Genomic DNA, 22,026 nt, shown 5'->3' with positions numbered 1-22,026 from the left:
TTTGCTTTGTTCTTTTGATATCCTTTGTTGAAGAGTAAACATCCTAGGAAGTTTGTTAGGAGCTCAGGAGTGTGCACGTGTCTTTAGAATTCTACGAAAGCAGTGTTTGAAACTATGTATTATATCATTATAAACATTGTTGCAAACACATGCACGCTCCTGAGCTCACCTAGGATTACTCTTTAACAAAGGACACCAAGAGAACTCATTGATAACAGAAGTAGATAACAAAAGTGCAAAACTGTTTAAAATTCCAATCAAGTGTAATTGCTACTTTACTGTTTACTGCATTTATCTAATATCTGAACTATGTTACCAATGAAATGTATATAACAATATTGAGTTTTTAGACTTTAATCTTTATTTTAGGGAAATCAAGGACTCCCCAGTTCAATACTCCTCAGTGGTATCAGTAGAAATATGTCAGTTATGGTTACATTAAAATTAGATTTCTTGCAATTTTCTGGGTCTAATGCGCAGTTTTTTTGTTTTTTCTTTAAAGAGACAGTTTACCCAGAAACTCTCTCCTTTAGTTTGTTCCCAATGAGCATATTAAATTGTTTACAAATAGCTCCTAAGCATTTATATCAACATTTGAAATAGCTGATTAAGCCTGTAGTATCCCTACCAATACTGAAGTGCCTATACCTAGGTATAGGCTATTGAGAAACTATATACACACAGTCAGCAAAATAAATTACATTCACAGTGGGAGGTGGAAGAGATAAAGCTCTAAAATCTTTGTTTTCAATTGTTCTTTATAAGTATAGTACAGAGACAGGGATAAGAAAGTGAAGCATTTGAGTGATAAGATAACAAGAACTGATTTGTCTGCAAGCCACACATATTTTGATGGGCTGTGGTTTCAAACAGCAAATCCAGCAATTTATTTTGCAAAAAGCATAAATTAGCAATTTCATACATTTTCTATGCTGCGAGTCATGGGGAACACATTCATGGAAAATCAATTTTACAGTGAACTGCCCCTTTAATCCTTGCCCCTACTGAGCTAAGTTGCAAGTTGGCAAGGAGTGGCCAATTTATGGCAGATGGTACATTATATGATTATATATATGGTAGCCCTCAGTTCACGCCGGGGTTAGGTTCCAGAAGGAATGGTTGTAAATCGAAACCGTTGTAAATTGAAACACTGAGTTTATAATGTAAGTCAATGGAAGTGAGGGAGTTTAGGTTCCAAGCCCCTCTCAAATTGACATAAATAACGCCTAATACATTATTTTTAAAAGCTTTGAAATGATGACTTTAAATGCTAACAGCATTATAAACCTAATTAAATAATCACACAACAGACTGTATCGTCAAACTAAGTTTAATGAACAAAAAACATTTTTTTACTTGCATTTTTCTGCAAACAGTTCTCTGCATTGTTAGCATGTTAGATAATATTGGGTCTGCACCTATTTTATGCATTTCAATTTGGACTGATTAAGAATTTAGGCACCCTCACCTCAAGCAGCTGGACAGGAAGATAATAGGCAAGTGGCTGCTAGATCTTGTTGCTTTGAAAGCTGCTCGATAGCTAATGTCTGTTCTGTGTACATAGACTAATTTCAGTCTACTAAGCTTACTTTGCTGCAACACAAGCGGACAGCTCCCCTTACTGGCTATTTTAATTAGTGCACTGCTTTTCAATAGCAGTCAGATGACTGGAAAAGAAAAAAAGGTTGCTATTCTGAACCGGCGTAAACCGAGGGCCACGTGTGTTTGTGTGGTGTATATAATATATATATATATATATATTATATATATATATATATATATATATATATATATATATATATATATATATATATATATATATATATATATATATATATATATATTTATATATAATATATATATATATATATATATATATATATATATATATATATTATATATATATATATATATATATATATATATATAAATAATGCATCAGCACTCCATTTATATATAATTACTTCCCAAAAATGGAAGGATGATGGGGTAACCCCCAAAATTATTCCCCTTCCACATGTGTACAGCGAGTTAATAAATTGAAAGTCAAGTTAAAAGAAAAAAATAGTAACTCTAAATCTGGCGCATAGGGATAAATAAGGTAAATGTAGTACAATGGATTAGTACTAACCTATAGAAAACACAGGCAATTAACAGGTCAAATTATAAATCCACTTTATCCAAAAAATCCAAATCATAAGCAACAAAACATAGTATACATTTTCAAAATTATTGTGGCAAACAAAATTAAATAACTGAAAGTCCCTTATAAGTCTTTGAATCGTATTAAGGAACCCTATATAGAGGCCTCTATATAGGGTTCCTTAATACGATTCACAGACTTATAAGGGACTTTCAGTTAATTTAATTTTGTTGCCACAATAATTTTGAAAATGTATACTATGTTTTGTTGCTTATGATTTGGATTTTTTGGATAAAGTGATTTATAATTTGACCTGTTAATTGCCTGTGTTTTTCTATAGGTTAGTACTAAACCATTGTACTATATTTACCTTATTTATCCCTATGTGCTGGACTAATATATATATATATATATATATATATATATATATATATTTATATATATATATATATTATATATATATATATATATATATATATATATTATATAATATATATATATATATATATATATATATATATATTATATATATATATATATATATATATATCTTTCCAGGTTTCAAAATGTTCCACCCCTTGACATGGGATTAGGGAATTCTAAGCTGAAGCTGCCACATCACCACCATCCACTATAATGTTTATAAAGTAATTCCAGTTTGTAAATCTATTGCAAAGAAGTAGGGGTGAATATACAAGCAATCAAACGTTGTACATCATACCTGCGTAATTCATTGGTGGCGGAACGGTTTGACCAAGTGCTGTGTAATTTTGCAGGATTCATGTTCCTGAGAAACAAATGGTAATGGTATAAACAAACACATACATAAATAAATAGGCATTAAAATCAAAAGAATATCCACATAAAGTTTAAAGGGACATGAATTTTTTTTTTTTTATTATCTGATTCAGATAGTGCATGCAATTTTAAACAACTTTCCAAGTTACTTGTATTATCAGATTGGCTTTGTTCTCCTGGTATCCTTTGTTAAAAAACATGCCTAGGTAGGCTCAGGAGTATTAATGCCTTACTGAGAGCTAGCTGTTGATTGGTGGTTGGACATATATGCCTCGTCTCATTGGCTCACCCGATGCATTCAGCTAGCTCCAAGTACATAGCAAAAAAATGAAGCAAAGTAGAAAAAAAAAGAAGTGATCTAGAACGTTACTTAGAATTGTAATGTTATCACTCATATTTGGGTTTCATATCCCTTTAACAATCCCAAATACAAAGCAAAATTTTGGGGGGTTTTATCTTCTGCAAAGGGCAACTTTTAAAATTTCCCTAAATTCTAGAGAACAGAAACTAATTAAGTTAAAGTGGCATTACAGTATTTCTTATCTAGTATAGATCAGAAATTAAGAACTTTGTAAAGAATGTTTTATTTATTTGCATGTAAAAGCATTTTGTTACAACATTTACTCTTTCAGAGTAGTGATGTCGCGAACCTAAACATTTGGGATCGCGAACGGCAGACGCGAACTTCCGCAAAAGTTCGCGAACCTCCATAGACTTCAATAGGCAGGCAAATTTTAAAACCCACAGGGACTCTTTCTGGCCACAATAGTGATGAAAAAGTTGTTTCAAGGGCACTAACACCTGGACTGTGGCATGCCGGAGGGGGATCCATGGCAAAACTCCCATGGAAAATTACATAGTTGATGCAGAGTCTGGTTTTAATCCATAAAGGGCATAAATCACCTAGCATTTCTAAATTGTTTGGAATAACGTGCTTTAAAACAACAGGTATCATGTTGTATCGATCAGGTAGTGTAAGGGTTACGCCCGCTTCACAGTGTAGGTGATATACCTGCCCTGACCATGCTTTGCAGACCAGGTATCAGTGGTCAGATGGACCCTTGCCCCAACACTGTGTGCCAGACATGCCATTATTGCAGACTTATATGGCTTTGCTTTTTTGGTAATTAGAAGGCTGCTAAATGCCACTGCGCACCACACATGTTTTATGCCCAGCAGTGAAGGGGTTAATTAGGGAGCATGTAGGCAGCTTGTAGAGTTAATTTTAGCTTAAGTGTAGTGTAGACAACCCAAAGTATTGATCTAGGCCCATTTTAGTATATTTCATGCCACCATTTCACCGCCAAATGCGATCAAAAAAAAAAAAAAAAAAAAAAAATTGTTCACTTTTTCACAAACTTTAGGTTTCTCACAGAAATTATTTACAAACAACTTATGCAATTATGGCATAAATGTTTGTAAATGTTTCTCTGGGATCCCCTTTGTTCAGGAATAGCAGACATATATGACTTTGGTGTTGCTTTCTGGTAATTAGAAGGCCGCTAAATGCTGCTGCGCATCACACGTGTATTATGGCTAGCAGTGAAGGGGTTAATTAGGTAGTTTGTAGGGAGCTTGCAGGGTTAATTTTAGCTTTAGTGTAGAGATCAGCCTCCCACCTGACACATCAGACCCCTGATCCCTCCCAAAACAGCTCCCTTCTCTCCCCCACCCCACAATTGTCCCGCCATCTTAAGTACTGGCAGAAAGTCCGCCAGTACTAAAATAAAAAGTTTTTTAAAAAAAATGTATTTATTTTTTAAGCATATTTACATATGCTGTGGTGTAGCATCCCCCTTAGCCCCCAACCTCTCTGATCCCCCCCCCCCCCCAAAACAGCTCTCTAACCCTCCCCACCTGCCATATTGGCGGCCATCTTGGGTACTGGCAGCTGTCTGCTATTATTTCACAGTCAAAAAAGTGTTTTTTTTTTTTTAAATGTACACTACTGTTACACCAGATATGAGTGGTGGCACTGGGCAAGTGGGCACAGTATACGCTGTGAGCCTGACACACACGCTGGCAGGCAGGCAACTGCAATTAGATTACACAGGAAAAAAAAAAAAAAAAAGCAGACTGATGTTCTAGCCCTAAAAAAGGACTTTTTGGGGTGCTGTCCTTACAGCAGAGATCAGATGAGTCCTTCAGGACTGTAGTGGACACTGAATACACTAGCCTAGCTATCGATTTCCCTATTAAATCAGCAGCAGCTACACTGTCCCTCCTCTCACTAAGAATGCAGCTTCCAAATGAATCTAAAATGGATGCTGTCCAGGAGGAGGGAGGGTCTGGGAGGGAGGGTCTGCTGCCGATTGGCTGGAATGTGTCTTCTGACTGTGAGGTACAGGGTCAAAGTTTACTCAATGATGACAAATAGGGGGCGGATCGAACATCACATATGTTCGCCTGCCGAGGCGAACATGCTATGTTCACCGGGAACTTTTCGCGACATCACTATTTCAGAGCAGTTCCCATAAACAGCCTATGAAAAAAATAAAACATTAATTGAGATTATCTGGTCTCATTTGTCCAAACCATCTAGGGTCAAATTAATTTTAAGCAATCACTCTGTAGAATGCAGAGTAAACTGCAGCATGTCACACAACATCTATGGCAAAAGTAGGGGGGGGGGAAGCAGTTTCAGAGGAAAAAAGGCACACAAAAAAACGAGACATAAATAGCATATTTCCACTTGACTGGAGGGTTGATTTCTTCTGATGCCTCTTGGTTACATCGCTTTTCTGTAGCCAATACTGCAGTATTGACATTATTTGCATAGGTGGAGGAGGTATCAACAGAAAAACATTAATTTCAAATAACAAAATAAAGGTAAATTATATATTTGTAAACCGTTTAATAAACTCCAGCAAGTAAAATTAACCATTAGCAACACTATAATCTCCCTTTAAGAAGGTTTTCAAAGGCAGTATCATTGGATTTGTGAAACCCCACACTAAACACACATACAGTATGGGTATGGGTATATAGTATGGGCACACACATTTTATAATACAGGTGTAAAACCCTTTATCCAAACTGCCTGGACCAGAAAACCAGGTAGTTTTATGTCATTTACATATTACAATACAGTGAGTTTATACATGTTACCTGAATATAATATATTTATTCCTAAAATACAAATACAGCACCAAATTGCTTTCTGTGCTAGTTTCTAGAGTTTTATTAGCTGACATAGTATATGAGCAATTAAAACACTAGGTTGCAAAAGGTTTGCATACAGAATAAACTGACATTTTTCAGGCAAAGTGTCCATTGTTTACCAGTTCAGGGACACACCTTTACATAAATGAGTGGTCAATTGCTGTAATCCCTACTTCCTGTTCTCCCAGATGTACCAAAACTTACAATTTTCAGGATTAAAGGGACATTCTTTGTGATTGTTTAAAAAGTTAGATAATCCCTTTACTACCCATCCCCCCAGCTTTGCACAACCAGCATTGTTATATTAATATATACTGGAATGTGAAAGGTTAATATTTTCATATTGAGTTAGCGCACTTGAGAATATGCGATTGGGTTTGCGCTTGAGTAGGGTGTTTTTTTCACTTTTTTTGCTCCATTAACTTCTGTGTGGGAATAGGTTATCGCGCTCGCGATATTGTAAGTTCGGCTTTTTATGTTCGTCAGGTTAGCGCACAAGCGAAAAGTTTACATTCAAGTTATATATAGTTATAATTTTAAATAGTCCAGGAGATGTGAATAAAACAGCGAAAAATAATACATTTAAATATGCATAAAATATATATGCATTGCAAGTAACCTGCACATACTATCTAACCGGTCACGGGTTGAGAGGTCTGGCCTAATATATGCAGCTGACGCTCATTGTCCTGGTTACTATGAGCCACGCCCATGACCCACCCAGGTACACCCATCGTTGCTGGAGACCCCATCCACTGTCTGCATACACCGACCCTCCTGACTTGTCCCTGCCAACAAAATACCAGTGGGCCCTTTTAAACCTCCCACATTCCAGAAAGCCTCTTGAAAAAAAAAAATGTACTCTGCTTACAGTTTCCCTTTAAATGATTTGCAAAACCACTTTAAAAACTGTTTTTCCGCTGCTCTAAGCAATCACATCGCTGGTTTGGGTAATTTGCAGCATTTTGCAAAATATTTAGGTTACAGAATTTGCATATTGGGCTCTCTACGAAGCATGGGACAATCACAATTCCTACACAATTCCTAGTTAATGTTTCTAAATATTTTTTTCTTAATTCTTGTAATTCCTAATTGCAATAATGTATGCCCCTGTTTGCACAGCTCCTGCACTTTGCTGCGGTTAAACACATAGTTAGAGGAAAGCATCAAACATTAGTATGTCCTTCTAAGAAGGCATAGTACACACTGATTAACACATGATAAAATATCCATTAATAAAAAAACAAAAAAGAGCTAAAAGAGATATGGTGAGCACATTACCTGTGTGTGTCCCAGCCCAGCCCTGCTCACAGGCTGTCTGCTCTGGGGTACGTGAGTGAAGGCAAATTCAACGGACAAATACAGCTACTGCTGGAAACACCAGAGACTGGTGCTGATAGCTTGGATACTCTCCAGAGGGTTACTTCATGAGCAGCCTGGCTGTAAGTGTTCAGTGTACAGAGGGCTGCGTGATTCTTCACAATAAGCACCTCAGTGACGGAATACTAGATTATTATTAATAATTAATAACAACAAGCAATGAAGGGGTTAAATTGTTGCTGTAAAGCACACTAGTAATGCAAGGGTCTGGACACAGTGGAGAAACATGTGATTGGGGGAGGGGAGCAATGCTAAGCAGCCATCTGTAAGGAGTGGCAGTGCTGGGAATGCGAGACCCTCATTGATCATTTTCTGGGCAGGGCTAGTGCCTCGATTTATCAAGCTCTGATTTAGCGCCTAAAAAAAAAAATGGTAAAAACACGCTCCCATACAGCCCAATGCCATTCCTGCTATATATGTGCACTGAATAGAGTGACTAAAGTCATTAGATGGGTGATAAACACTTAACAAAATAAAGCATTTTAATTTTGCGCTGGAAAGTCCCTTTAAAAACAGGTTAAAGTTTGGTATGTTAAAATATTAAAGGGACATTTCAATTAGTTAGAAACGCTTTAAAATGCACAAGCTTGTGAATGAAAGCACTGAATATTCTTCTGCATAAATGGTTAAAAGGACATAAAAAAACTCGGAAATTGAAAAATAAAATGTTTAATTATGTAGTAGTGAAAAAAAAAAATGAAAATAAAAAATGTTATATACGCCTTTATTTTGTGAAAATTGTGGGCTTTAATATTCCCCTGCGTTTCTATAACGTGATGGGCACTATCTTTGTTATCCTAGATTTAAAAACCTGTTCTTTCCTCTCATATTCCCTGCTCACCAGTAAGTAACAGTTATAAATGTGCAGATAAAGGAAGTAACTTTAAAGGGACAGTCAACTCAAGTTAAAATGATAACACCTTTACAACACATTCCCCAGCTTTGCACACCCAACATTGTTATATTAATATACTTTATAACATTTAAACCTCTAACTTTCTGCCTGTTTCTAAGCCACTACAGACAGCCTCTTCTCACATGCTTTTTATTAGCTTTTCACATCAGGGGACTGCTAGTTCACGTGAGCCATATAGATTAATATAACTGTGTTGGTTTTACATAACTAGGGAATGGGTAATAAAGGGATTATCTAACTTTTTAAACAATAAAACAAAATTTTAGTTGACTGTCCCTTTAAGACAGTCAACTCAAAAAAAAATAATGATTAAAAAGATAGATAATCCCTTTATTACCCTTTTTTGCACAGCCAACATGGTTTTATTAAAGTGATTGTAAACTTAACGATTGTGCTGCACAGTATATAAAAAAAAATATTCAAAACAGGGGAACTTTAATTCATGATATTTTTAAATGACGCTTCATTTGTCAAACATGTACCATACAGTGATGGTTAACATCATGCAGTTCCTCCGCCCACATCATACACTTTATTTAGCTGAACGATGACAAATCCACCTTCAGGCAATCGTTGTGTGCGCCACTTGGCATCCAGCTCCGTGGGGCATGCAATGACTGGCTAAAGGCAGAAAGAGCAGCAGTCATAAGACACTTTCCAATTTACTTCCATTATCAAATTTTGCACAGTCTTTTTCTATTTATACTTTCCGGGGAACAAGATCCTACTGAGCATGTGCACAAGCTCATTGGGTATACGTCTACTAGTCTGTGATTGGCTAATGTCTGTCACATGCCGGAAAATGGAAGAAAATTTAAATTTGGCATAAAAAAAGAAATCTGTTTATAGGTGTTATTACATTGTCTTTTTATTATGCACATGTTAATTATGTTATTCTACTTCATTGAGTGGCCCTTTATGGAGAAACCATTTTTTACAGTACACTATGTATGCTGTATCTGATTCATGAAAGAAAATGTTGGGGTTTCATATCCTTTTAAAGTAGCACTTTTTTTTCTCATGAAAACTAAAAAAAACTCTTGTCCCAAACAACACCCAGAGTGATTCATTTATATTTATTGACATCATGACACAAGCTGCACTACACAATAGAAATGAGAAGCAAACAGTCTATGGAGGGAAAAATCAGAGACAGCAAGTGGGGAATAATCAGAACCAATAGGGAAATAATAGGTTAATGGTTGTAGAGCTTCCAATTTAAAAATGAGAAAACACACACACTGGCCTTGCCTTGATTGCACTGGGTCCCGTTGTTACTCACTAATAGAGCGGTTATCAGCCAGTGAGCAATATGCTTTTAGCTTTCAAAAGCTTCAAATCATAATACGCAGTGTTAAAGGGACACTAAACACAATTTTGTTCTTTCATGATTCAGATAGAGCATGCAATTTTAAACAACTTTCTAATTTACTCCTATTATCAATTTTTCTTTGTTCTCTTGCTATCTTTATTTAAAAAGCAGGAATGTAATGCATAGGAGCCGGCCCATTTTTGGTTGAGAACCTGGGTTAGGCTTGCTTATTGGTTGGCTAAATGTCAGCCACAAATAAGCAAGCAGTGCTGAACCTAAAATGGGCTGGCTGCTAAGCTTTAAATAAAGATAGCAAGAGAACGAAGCAAATTTGATAATAGGAGTAAATTAGAAAGTAGCTTAAAATTTATATCTGAATCATGAAAGAAAAAAAATGTGGGTTTAGGGTCCCTTTAAACTTAACAACTAAATTGCAAAAAAATCTATTCGCAAATATATGTTAGAAGCACTTACACCTATTGTTTGTTAGCCAGTTTTACATTTATTTTTTAGCATTTCAGGGACTTACAACTTAAAAAGCCCTCTTAAAAGGGACAAAATCAAAATGAAATTCTCATGATTCTGATAAAGCATGTACTCTTATTAAACTTTCCAATTTACTTCTTTGATCTTATTTGCTTTGTAATATTATGATGGCTTACTGCTCAGATAAGCAGTGCACATAGGTGAGAGGACCGTAGGGAGAAAGTCTGCTAAAAAGCAGACACTTCACAGACTTCTCTGCAGCTGTAGAAGATATCCCCCCCTTGCAGAAAGGGAGACTTGTGAACTATAACAGGTCTCTGGAAGGGGAGGATAGCACAGTCTGTAGTTTTCTTCTGTTAAAGGGACATTGTACACTAGATTTACTTTGCATAAATGTTTTGTAGATGATCCATTTCTATAGCTCATCCGGGAGTGTTTTTGTAACAATGTAAAGATTTGCTTATTTTTTAAGAACATTGTGCTGATTTTCAGACTCTTAACCAAGCCCCACAGTGTCAGATGTATACTGATGTCTACAGACTCCTGCTGGCTCCTGTTTATGTTATCTGTCTTTTTATATGTAGGGATTGGGAGGAGGGGGGTCTGCTCTTTTTGTTTACCCAGCCCCTTTCATTGGGTGTCCCAGCCTTACCTCATCAACAATGCTAAACTGGGATCTTCTAAGTAAGTTTTTAGAAGGTTTTATACAGCATTCAGTATCTGTGCATATTCTTCTTTATAGTAGTGTCTATTACATGCAGTTTAATGAAAATTGGAATATAATATCCATTTAATCCCACGCAGAGGACTGCTAGAAAGCATGGCATTTTCTGTTCTCCATTTGCCCCGAATAAAAGGGAACTGGATGTGGTTGGGGACTATTTAATAGCAGAGTTCTGCTTAAAATAAAATAAAAAAAAAACATACATTTAAAAGTCTGTTTTATCTCTACAGGGCATCTGGCCAAATACCAACCCTAATGGCTGCACAAATATGCCTCTTGCCATTGGCTCACCCAATGTGTTCATCTAGCTCCCAGTAATGCATCTCCTTCAACAAAGGCTAAGAGAATAAAGCAAATTTGATATTAGAAGTAAATTATAAAGTTGTTTAAAATGTCATGTTCTATATGAATCATGAATGTTTCATTGTGACTTTAATGCCCTTTTAATCTTATTGTTACACTACAATTCTAGGTGCACAGAATCAACTCCTTAATAAGCACAATGAATAAAAGATTGTTTGACGTGGAACAGATCTGCACAAGGACCTAAGTGTGAGGAGAGAGGAGCAAGCAGTAAAAATAAAACTGAAACCGATAATGTTATTGTTCTAGATCAGTAAAAACTATTTAAATTATTATTATTATTAAAGTAACGATTATTTTTCTTCTAATAAAACACAGCTGAAAAGCTAAATTAAATATGAATGGTTAACCTGTTAAATTGGAGATAGTTCACCTCCCAATAATTTCATAATTTTGTTTTGTTACAAATGCATATTTGTTAACAAAACGCGAATATTAGTCTCATCTTTAAAAAACGCTTTTTTAAAAACGAATATCTGAACAAATGCAGAAAACAAATGACAAATTCATCAGTATTCATTTAATTTGTTTAAATAGTTATAATACTTACCTTTAGTGAGCTAGAGAAGGTCCTTTAGTACAGACCCTGGGAGGCGCAGCGCTAAGGGGCCGAATGGTCCCTGATCCCCATGTTTCCGTGCAAGCCTTTAGGCTCGCCGTAAACAGCAGTTGAGAATTAGTGGTCCACTGCCTCCAGGTTGTGGACATCAATCCGCCCGATCGTATACGATCAGGCTGATTGACACCCCCCTGCTAGCGGCCGCAAATCTGCAGGGGGCGGCATTGCAGAACCAGTTCACAAGAACTGCTTGTGGCAATGTTATGCTCCGACAGCGTATGCTGTCGGCATTCAGCTATGTCTGTCGGAACATGATCCGCTGAGCGGATCAAGTCGGACAGATAGTTAATCGGCCCTAAGCCTCCTTTTAGCGCACACCCGGGGCCATGTGAAGAAGGGATCCAGCAAGCTAATGTAATTATTTTACGCTACAGGTGAATCTTTTCACCCGTAGTAAATGAATATTTACATTTGTGAATGTTCCACGAATGGTCGGTATTCCTTTTGTTTAAAACGGAACGAATACCTAATAGCGCAGGCAACGAATATTTGAAATAGGGTTTTTGAATATTCGTAAATAAAGACATATTCAAACCAAATTTTTCGCCCTTGCACAGCTCTAATAATTATCTATCGCCTAGATTTAGAGTTTGGTTTTGGGGCTACCGCTGGTATTTAGAGTCAGTCAGGAAAGGGTCTAACGCTCACTTTGCAGCCGCGACTTTTCCATACCGCAGATCCCCTTACGTCAATTGCGTATCCTATCTTTTCAATGGGATCTTTCTAACGCCGGTATTTAGAGTCGTGGCTGAAGTGAGCGTTAGAAATCTAACGACAAAACTCCAGCCGCAGAAAAAAACCAGGAGTTAAGAGCTTTCTGGGCTAACGCCGGTTCATAAAGCTCTTAACTACTGTGCTCTAAAGTACACTAACACCCATAAACTACCTATGTACCCCTAAACCGAGGCCCCCCCCCCACAGCGCCGCCACTCTATTAAAAATTTTTAACCCCTAATCTGCCGACCGCACACCGCCGCCACCACCTACGCTATCCCTATGTACCACTAATCTGCTGCCCCTAACATCGCCGACACCTACATAATATTTATTAACCCCTAATCTGCCGCCCCCGCTATCGCTGACACCTGCATATTTTTGTAACCCCTAATCTGCCGCTCCGTACACCGTCGCAAACCTACATTTATACCTATGTACCCCTAATCTGCTGCCCCTAACACAGCCGACCCCTATATTATATTTATTAACCCTTAATCTGCCGCCCCCAACGTCGCCTCCACCTACCTACAATTATTAACCCCTAATCTGCCGACCGGACCACACCGCTACTATAATAAATGTATTAACCCCTAAAGCTAAGTCTAACCCTAACACTAAACACCCCCCTAACTTAAATATAATTTAAATCTAACGAAATAAATTAACTCTTATTAAATACATTATTCCTATTTAAAGCTAAATACTTACCTGTAAAATAAACCCTAATATAGCTACAATATAAATTATAATTATATTGTAGCTATTTTAGGATTAATATTTATTTTACAGGCAACTTTGTAATTATTTTAACCAGGTACAATAGCTATCAAATAGTTAATAACTATTTAATAGCTACCTAGTTAAAATAATTACAAAAATTACCTGTAAAATAAATCCTAAACCTAAGTTACAATTAAACCTAACACTACACTATCAATAAATAAATTAAATAAACTACCTACAATTATCTACAATTAAACCTAACACTACACTATCAATAAATTAATTAAATACAATACCTACAAATAAATACAATGAAATAAACTATTTAAAGTACAAAAAATAAAAAAGAACTAAGTTACAAAAAAAAAAAAAAATTACAAACATTAGAAAAAATATCACAACAATTTTAAACTAATTACACTACTCTAAGCCCCCTAATAAAATAACAAAGACCCCCAAAATAAAAAAAATGCCCTACCCTATTCTAAAATTAAAATAGAAAAGCTCTTTTACCTTACCAGCCCTGAAAAGGGCCCTTTGCGGGGCATGCCCCAAAGAATTCAGCTCTTTTGCCTGTAAAAAAAAAAAACATACAATACCCCCCCCCCCAACATTACAACTCACCACCCACATACCCCTAATCTAACCCAAAACCCCCCTTAAATAAACCTAACACTAAGCCCCTGAAGATCTCCCTACCTTGTCTTCACCACGCCGGGTTCACCGATCGATCCAGAAGAGCCTCCGATGTCTTGATCCAAGCCCAAGCGGGGGGCTGAAGATGTCCATGATCCGACTGAAGTCTTCTATCAAGCGGCATCTTCATATCTTCTTTCTTCCGGATCCATGTAGTTCATCCCGCCGACGCGGAACATCCATCTTCACCGACGACTTCCCGAAGAATGACGGTTCCTTTAAGGGACGTCATCCAAGATGGCGTCCCTCGAATTCCGATTGGCTGATAGGATTCTATCAGCCAGAATCCTATCAGCCAATCGGAATTCGAGGGACGCCATCTTGGATGACGTCCCTTAAAGGAACCGTCATTCGTCGGGAAGTCGTCGGTGAAGATGATGTTCCGCGTCGGCGGGATGAACTACATGGATCCGGAAGAAAGAAGATTGAAGATGCCGCTTGATAGAAGACTTCAGTCGGATCATGGACCTCTTCAGCTCCCGCTTGGATGAAGACTTCAGCCAGATCATGGACATCTTCAGCCCCCCGCTTGGGCTTGGATCAAGACATCGGAGGCTCTTCTGGATCGATCGGTGAACCCGGCGTGGTGAAGACAAGGTAGGGAGATCTTCAGGGGCTTAGTGTTAGGTTTATTTAAAGGGGGGGTTGTAATGTTGGGGGGGGGTATTGAATGGGTTTTTTTTTTTACAGGCAAAAGATGCCGAATTCTTTGGGGCATGCCCCGCAAAGGGCCCTTTTCAGGGCTGGTAAGGTAAAAGAGCTTTTCTATTTTAATTTTAGAATAGGGTAGGGCATTTTTTTTATTTTGGGGGTCTTTGTTATTTTATTAGGGGGCTTAGAGTAGGTGTAATTAGTTTAAAATTGTTGTAATATTTTTCTAATGTTTGTAAATATTTTTTTATTTTTTGTAACTTAGTTCTTTTTTATACTTTAAATAGTTTATTTCATTGTATTTATTTGTAGGTATTGTATTTAATTAATTTATTGATAGTGTAGTGTTAGGTTTAATTGTAGAAAATTGTAGGTAGTTTATTTAATTTATTTATTGATAGTGTAGTGTTAGGTTTAATTGTAACTTAGGTTAGGATTTATTTTACAGGTAATTTTTGTAATTATTTTAACTAGGTAGCTATTAATAGTTATTAACTATTTAATAGCTATTGTACCTGGTTAAAATAAATACAAAGTTGCTGTAAAATAAATATAATCCTAAAATAGCTACAATATAATTATAATTTATATTGTAGCTATATTAGGATTTATTTTACAGGTAAGTATTTAGCTTTAAATAGGAATAATTTATTTTGTTAGATTTAAATTATATTTAACTTAGGGGGGGTGTTAGTGTTAGGGTTTAGACTTAGCTTTAGGGGTTAATACATTTATTAGAGTAGTGGTGCGGTCGGCAGATTAGGGGTTAATTATTGTAGGTAGGTGGAGGCGATGTTGGGGGCGGCAGATTAGGGGTTAATAAATATAATATAGGGGTCGGCGGTGTTAGGGGCAGCAGATTAGGGGTACATAGGGATAACGTAGGGTGCGGCGGTGTACGGAGCGGCAGATTAGGGGTTAATAATAATATGCAGGGGTCAGCGATAGCGGGGGCGGCAGATTAGAGGTTAATAAGTGTAAGGTTAGGGGTGTTTAGACTCGGGGTACATGTTAGGGTTGTTAGGTGCAGACTTAGGAAGTGTTTCCCCATAGGAAACAATGGGGCTGCGTTAGGAGCTTAATGCTGCTTTTTTGCAGGTGTTAGGTTTTTTTTCAGCTCAAACAGCCCCATTGTTTCCTATGGGGGAATCGTGCACGAGCACGTTTTTGAAGCTGGCCGCGTCCGTAAGCACCACTGGTATCGAGAGTTGCAGTGGCGGTAAATATGCTCTACGCTCCCTTTTTTGGAGCCTAACGCAGCCCTTCTGTGAACTCTAAATACCAGTGGTATTTAAAAGGTGCGGGGGGAAAAAAGCATGCGTAGCTAACGCACCCCTTTGGCCGCAGAACTCTAAATCTAGCCGTAAGTATTTCTAATGGTATAACACTAAACCAGTAATTTTGTGAAATAATCTGAAAAGGAATTATTCTAAAAATGAAATCTTTATGTAGAAAACCATTATTTAAATGATTTGATTTAAATGAAATCCACCTCTACGTAGATGAGTCTATTATTGGCTGATGGATGTCTTTATTGTATATATGTGGATTGTGCAATTCAACTGTGTTTAATATTAACTCCAAAAAATTAGAAAATCATCACATTTCAAAGCTAAATTACATGAAAAGGGGACAACACTGTCTCTTTATCAGCATTCTATAGAGTGATTAGAAAACTATTTCTAGGTAATCATGGGGCTTTTAAAGATTATGCATCTCAATGTCCCTCTTCCCTATCTCCAAAATATCTCTGATCTGTGCCTTTAATTGGAGATTATTGCCCTCCACCCAGCCCCAAAGTCTTTCCTCTTTGTTATCTGCAGTAGTTATGCAATTTGGATAAGGCCTGTAGAGACAGATTTGACATCAGATAAAGTATTAACCTCTTAAGGACATATGACGGAATTGTTCCGTCATAAAACAATTGAGCAAACTGAAAGCTGTGTCCTTAAAGGGTTAAAAAGGTCAGTGAACACCAAAATTATTAGATAATAACACCTTTTACTACCCATTTACTACCCAGCTTTGCACAAACAACTTTGTTATATCAATATACTTTATAACATTTAAACCTCTAAATTTCTGCCAGTTTCTTAGCCACTACAGACAGCCTCTTATCACATGCTTTTTATTTGCTTTTCACAACAGGAGACTGCTAGTTCATGTGGGATATATAGATAACATTGTGCTCTCTCCCGGAGTTGTGCAGGACACAGCACTAATTGGCTAAAATGCAAGTCAATAGATAAATAGTCAAAAGATAAGGGGGCTGTCTGCAGAGGCTTAGATACAAGGTAATCACAGAGGTGAAAAGTATATTAATATAACTGTGCTGGTTATGCAAAACTGGGGAATGGGTAATAAAGGGATTATCTATCAAATTTTGGAGTTGACTGTCCCTTTAAACTTCGTGGGGACATAACCACTGAGAAGGACCTCTGAATAGATAAAAAGGAACAACCAACTTTTTAAATTAGAGCTACACTAGCAAATCTATGGATAATACATGGATAATAGCATCACAAAACATAAGAATACAAATTAAACGTGTTACTGCGTGTATGTGTGTTTACCTACAATACATATACATACGGGTGAAGCTATGGGGCCGAATTACCAAATGACGGGCAGACATGATTCGCTGTAGCGAATAATGTCCGCCCCAACAGCGCTAAATGCCAACAGCATACACTGAACTGCTTGTGCAAAGCTGCCCCCTGCAGATTCGCGGCCAATCGGCCACTAGCAGGGGGTGTCAATCAACCCAATCGTATAGTATCGGGCGGATTGATGTCTGCAGCCTCAGAGCAGGCGGATGAATTAAGGAGCAGCTGTCTTAAGACTGCTGCTTCTTCTTAACTGCTGTTTCCGGCAAACCTGAAGGCTTAGGAGCCGGCCTATTTTTGGTTCAGCACCTGGGTAGCCACCAATCAGCAAGCGCTACCCAGGGTGCTGGGGTTGGGAATGGGCAGGCTCCTAAGCTTAGATTTTCTTTTTTAAACAAATTAACATCCTTTTTTACTGCAGTTATTTTATCAATAGCCAACACCCTCCCCCCCATTTGCCTTATTTGGAGGAGTAAATGGGCATAGTCTGCAGACAACAAAGCTAGCCATGGCCATAAAGTTAGAATAAAGTGAATTGTTTTGCAGTTCTTATCTGATAAAGTCAATTAGGGGCCGGTGTTCTAAAGGAATCCGTCTACTCCGTAGGAATGTGTATACCTCGTCACTTCCGGTGACGTTTGTCAGTTGGTGGAGGTTTGTGGCGCTCACTGCGCCTGCGCTAGAGGCACAAACTCCTTACAAAAATGATTAGAATACGATCAATTATGTGGCACGCGCACGTTACTAATCATTGAACCAGCTAGGGTGATAGCTGAACATTGAGTAGCTATTCCATGTTTGGTTAAGGGAGTCTGGGTACATTGGTGAAGTTATGTGTCTGCCTCTCAGGGGAGTGGATGCAGGATATGATGTTGAGCATAATGACACTACAAGTGTATAGTAAAACAACAGCATTGTAAACTATGCATTTGTATTGTAGAACGTTTTCATTTAAGACACCGGACTTCTCCTTCTCCCTAAAGGGCTGGACCCTTAACAGACAGTTGGAAATCGACAAGCGTTGGAAAACATTAATATCACTGATTCGGCCTCTCTCTCACACCCATCCCAATCCATACCCAGGTTCTGTACTGACGCACATTACAGAGATCAAAGCATAAAATAGAGCTCCGGTGTCTTAAATTAAAACGTCTACAATACAAATGCATAGTTTACAATGCTGTTGTTTTACTATACACTCTTAGTGTCATAATGCTCAACATCATATCCTGCATCCACTCCCCTGACAGGCAGACACATAACTCCACCAATGTTCAATGATTAGTAACGTGCGTGTGTCACATAATTGATCAAATTCTCATCAGCTGTTGTAAGGAGTTTGTGCCTCTAGCGCATGTGCAGTGAGCTCTACAAACCTCCACCAGCTGACTATACGTCACCGGAAGTGACGTAGTATACAAATTCCTATGGTAGACGTTTTATTTTAAGACACCGGTATATTACACATTAGTCTTGAGGAGTCAGCAGGGTGCATTCCAACTTCTTAGAATTAGAAATTGTTCAATGTTCATAGCTAAATTACATGAAAAGCGGCCAAAATAAATGATATACGGCAAAGTTGTTCCATTACACATTTAATATATAAAAAATCTCAAGGTACTTACTGTCCCTTTAAAGGATATTAAACACTGCTTATTATCCCTAATTGGCCTTAGCAGAAGAGAAACATAAAAAGCTTTTGAATCTAGGTTACACCAGTCCCATTGCTTTATGCTGACTACAATTTTGGATCTGGATGTAATTATCAGGCAAATCTTTGCTTTGAAGACATCATTATAGCTTACATTTATTTTAAGTGTAATGTCTCTATCAACATAGTAAATAAAATATGCAATACATATTAAAGGGTCAAGAAACACAATTCATGATTCAGATGGAGCATATGATTTTAAACAACTTTCTAATTTACTTCTATTATCATTTTTTTTCACTCTACATATCCTTCATTGAAAAGCAGGGGCATAAACTCAAGAGCGTGCACGTGTCTGGAGCACTATATAGCAGCAGTTTTGCAAGAGCACTAGAGGGCAGCGCTATTTCCTGCCATTTAAAGCTCCAGATGCCTACCTAGGTAAGTGATTGTAAATTTTATATAAAATTATTCTTAAAACCAGGGGCACTTTCATTCATTGGTGTCCAACTCGTGGGGCACGCAATGATTGGATGAAGCCAGATTCGTCATTAGTCACCAAAGTAAAGTATGAGATGCGGGCGGAGGAACGGCGCAATGTTTACCATCACTAAATGGTAATTCATTTACAATGAAGCGTCTAAAAATTTTATTGAATTTTAATTTTAATGAACAGTGCCCCTGTTTTTACGAATAATTTTATAAACGGTGCATTACATTGCAAAACTTAATACCATGGGAACACAAGCAATTCTGATGATAGAAGTAAATTGGGAACTTTTTAAAATTCTATGTTCTGTCTAAATCACAAAATAATTGTTGGCGGGTTTCATATCCCTTTAAAGGAGCAATAAGCATTAAAAAAATGTATATAACTGTATTCATATGTAATAAAACAACTTTACATTACACTTTCATTATTTATTTTGCCCCTCCCCTTCCTGTAATTTTAATGAATACAAAGTTTTACATTTCTCAGAACAGAAAGTGCACACGGCAGTGGCTATCTGGCTAACAATTGCTACAATCAAAGTGTTAAATCATTCCATTTGTTTTCCACTTACCTATTATATTAATTTATTGCAATTACAATATGTACTTGGGGGGGGGGGCTTGCATATATAAGATACTTGTCCTGTATGATTACATTTATATTTAGAATTGTAAAGTAAAAAAAAAAACATGTTACTGCTTAGCATCTTGTATATATGGTCTGTGTGCTTTGTTTTATTTTGTTTTGTTCCATGGGGTAAACAAAAACTGAAACAAAATTAGTATTTGATCATTTAGGGCACTTTTTATTTTGTTTTCTAAAGCTATACATATTCCCAGTTTCCTGCATAAGGTGTCAATAGATATTTAAAATACAAAAATACATATATACAGTATATATAAACACATTATTATAATAATCATCATCAGCTCATATGCCAAACTTGTTCTCACTTTCTATTGAAAGATGTTAGACTTTGTAAATCCAAAATGTCATTTTGACTTCAATTACACAATGTGATGTCGGTCATAGTTAATTATCTTTACACAACAATAATAATAATAAAAAAAAGTCAATGCAGCCTAAACAAAAAACAACCTACCACCATCCCTGCTATTCCCTAAACAGATAACTTCTATATAAAGCCAAGATATTCTGATGTGTCACCTACTGTGAACTAACCACAAGTTATTTTTATCTCATTTACAGTACATGTACAGTACATTTTCAATATACTTACTTTTTTGCCAAGGACTGAGTATAAACTTCAGATGTGTCTTCAATGTCTTTGTGTGTACAGTTTAACTCCGGGATTTGCTATCTAGCAAAAGTTACTTGGGATTCAAAAAGTGGTAATGACTGAACACCGCCTAGCAGAGAATTTCCTGAAAAGTCCCTCCTGCAAGTTTCAGCAAAACAAGATTCTAAGTACCCTGGAAGAGGAAGTTGTTTTTGTTTTATTAGTAAGTAACCCCTCCAGGGGAGTTGAGCAGAGGGGGGGTGATAAGGGAATAAAGTAGGAGTGGGTGGGATGTGAGGGCAAGGAATAGGTTAACTGCAGAGAGCTCTTAGAAAGAGGAGAAGGGGGTTGGGTGGAATCTATTTAGATCAGATAATGCTATTAGACCCAGAGGCCAGAACAGTCCTCCCCCTGATTGGGTTATTCCAGTGTCTAACAATTTCATATTAGATTTTTTTTTTCTACTTAAAGGGACAGTGAACACCAAAATTGTTATTGTTTAAAAAGATAAATAACGTCTTTACTACCTATTCCCCAGATTTGCACGACCAACATTGTTATATTAATATATTTTATAACATTTAAACCTCTAAATATCTGCCTGTTTCTAAGCCACTACAGACAGCCTCTTATCACATGCTTTTTTATTAGCTTTTCACAACAAAAGACTGCTAATCCATGTGTGCGATTTAGATTACATTGTGCTCTCTTATGTGGAGTTGTGCAGGACATCCTGGGTGGAACTGATAGCAGAAGAAGCTGCAGAATACCGAAATACACTAAATCTATACATAGTAGCGAATTATGCAAATAGCTAATTTGACCCAACTTTTTGGCAACAGCGTTTTAGTGCAAAAATGACATCCAGCAAAAGGGTTAAACACATAGTAGGAGATTAAACTCTTGCTTTCGTGTAAAAAATGTACTTAGTCCCACACTCACTAGAATGGCCAAAAAACAACCTAATTTGTGTTTGTTTGTTGTTGTTTTTTTTTGCATTAGTCCGTAAATTATACAAGAAACAAATACATGCTACAAAAAATGTTGCTGACTTGTCCATGTGGTGAAAAATATTACTATAAAAGCATTCATCATATAAAATATGTTATTTTGTAAAAAGGGATATGAAACATTAGTAAAAACAAATGTGTCAAATCAAAGTAAACATAAAAAGAAACAGATTGTGAAAAAAAAAATCCAGTAACCAATTTATTTGCTTTGTTGCAGATTGAGCACATAGCCACTACCCTCTGGGAAATAAGGGAGCTGACGTGTCCATAACTTAAAGGGACAGTCAACACCAGAATTTTTGTTGTTTAAAAAGATAGATAATCCCTTTATTACCC

At 36.9% G+C, this 22,026-nt stretch overlaps 1 protein-coding gene across 1 annotated transcript in view; it reads right to left on the bottom strand.

Moving 5' to 3' along the window:
* LOC128666290 (protein SSUH2 homolog) overlaps positions 1–21,026 on the bottom strand; it is a 55,689-nt gene extending 34,663 nt beyond the window's left edge. The window contains 2 exon segments of the mRNA XM_053720779.1: positions 2,865–2,930; positions 20,681–21,026. Coding sequence (XP_053576754.1) covers positions 2,865–2,877 — 13 coding nt within the window. The 5' untranslated portion in view covers positions 2,878–2,930; positions 20,681–21,026.
* Between the last annotated feature and the right edge of the window lie 1,000 nt (positions 21,027–22,026).

The sequence above is a fragment of the Bombina bombina genome, chromosome 7 (genome assembly GCF_027579735.1).
Source record: "Bombina bombina isolate aBomBom1 chromosome 7, aBomBom1.pri, whole genome shotgun sequence".
NCBI classification, from domain to species: Eukaryota; Metazoa; Chordata; class Amphibia; order Anura; family Bombinatoridae; genus Bombina; species Bombina bombina.
This window is presented reverse-complemented; position numbering and strand designations above follow the sequence as displayed.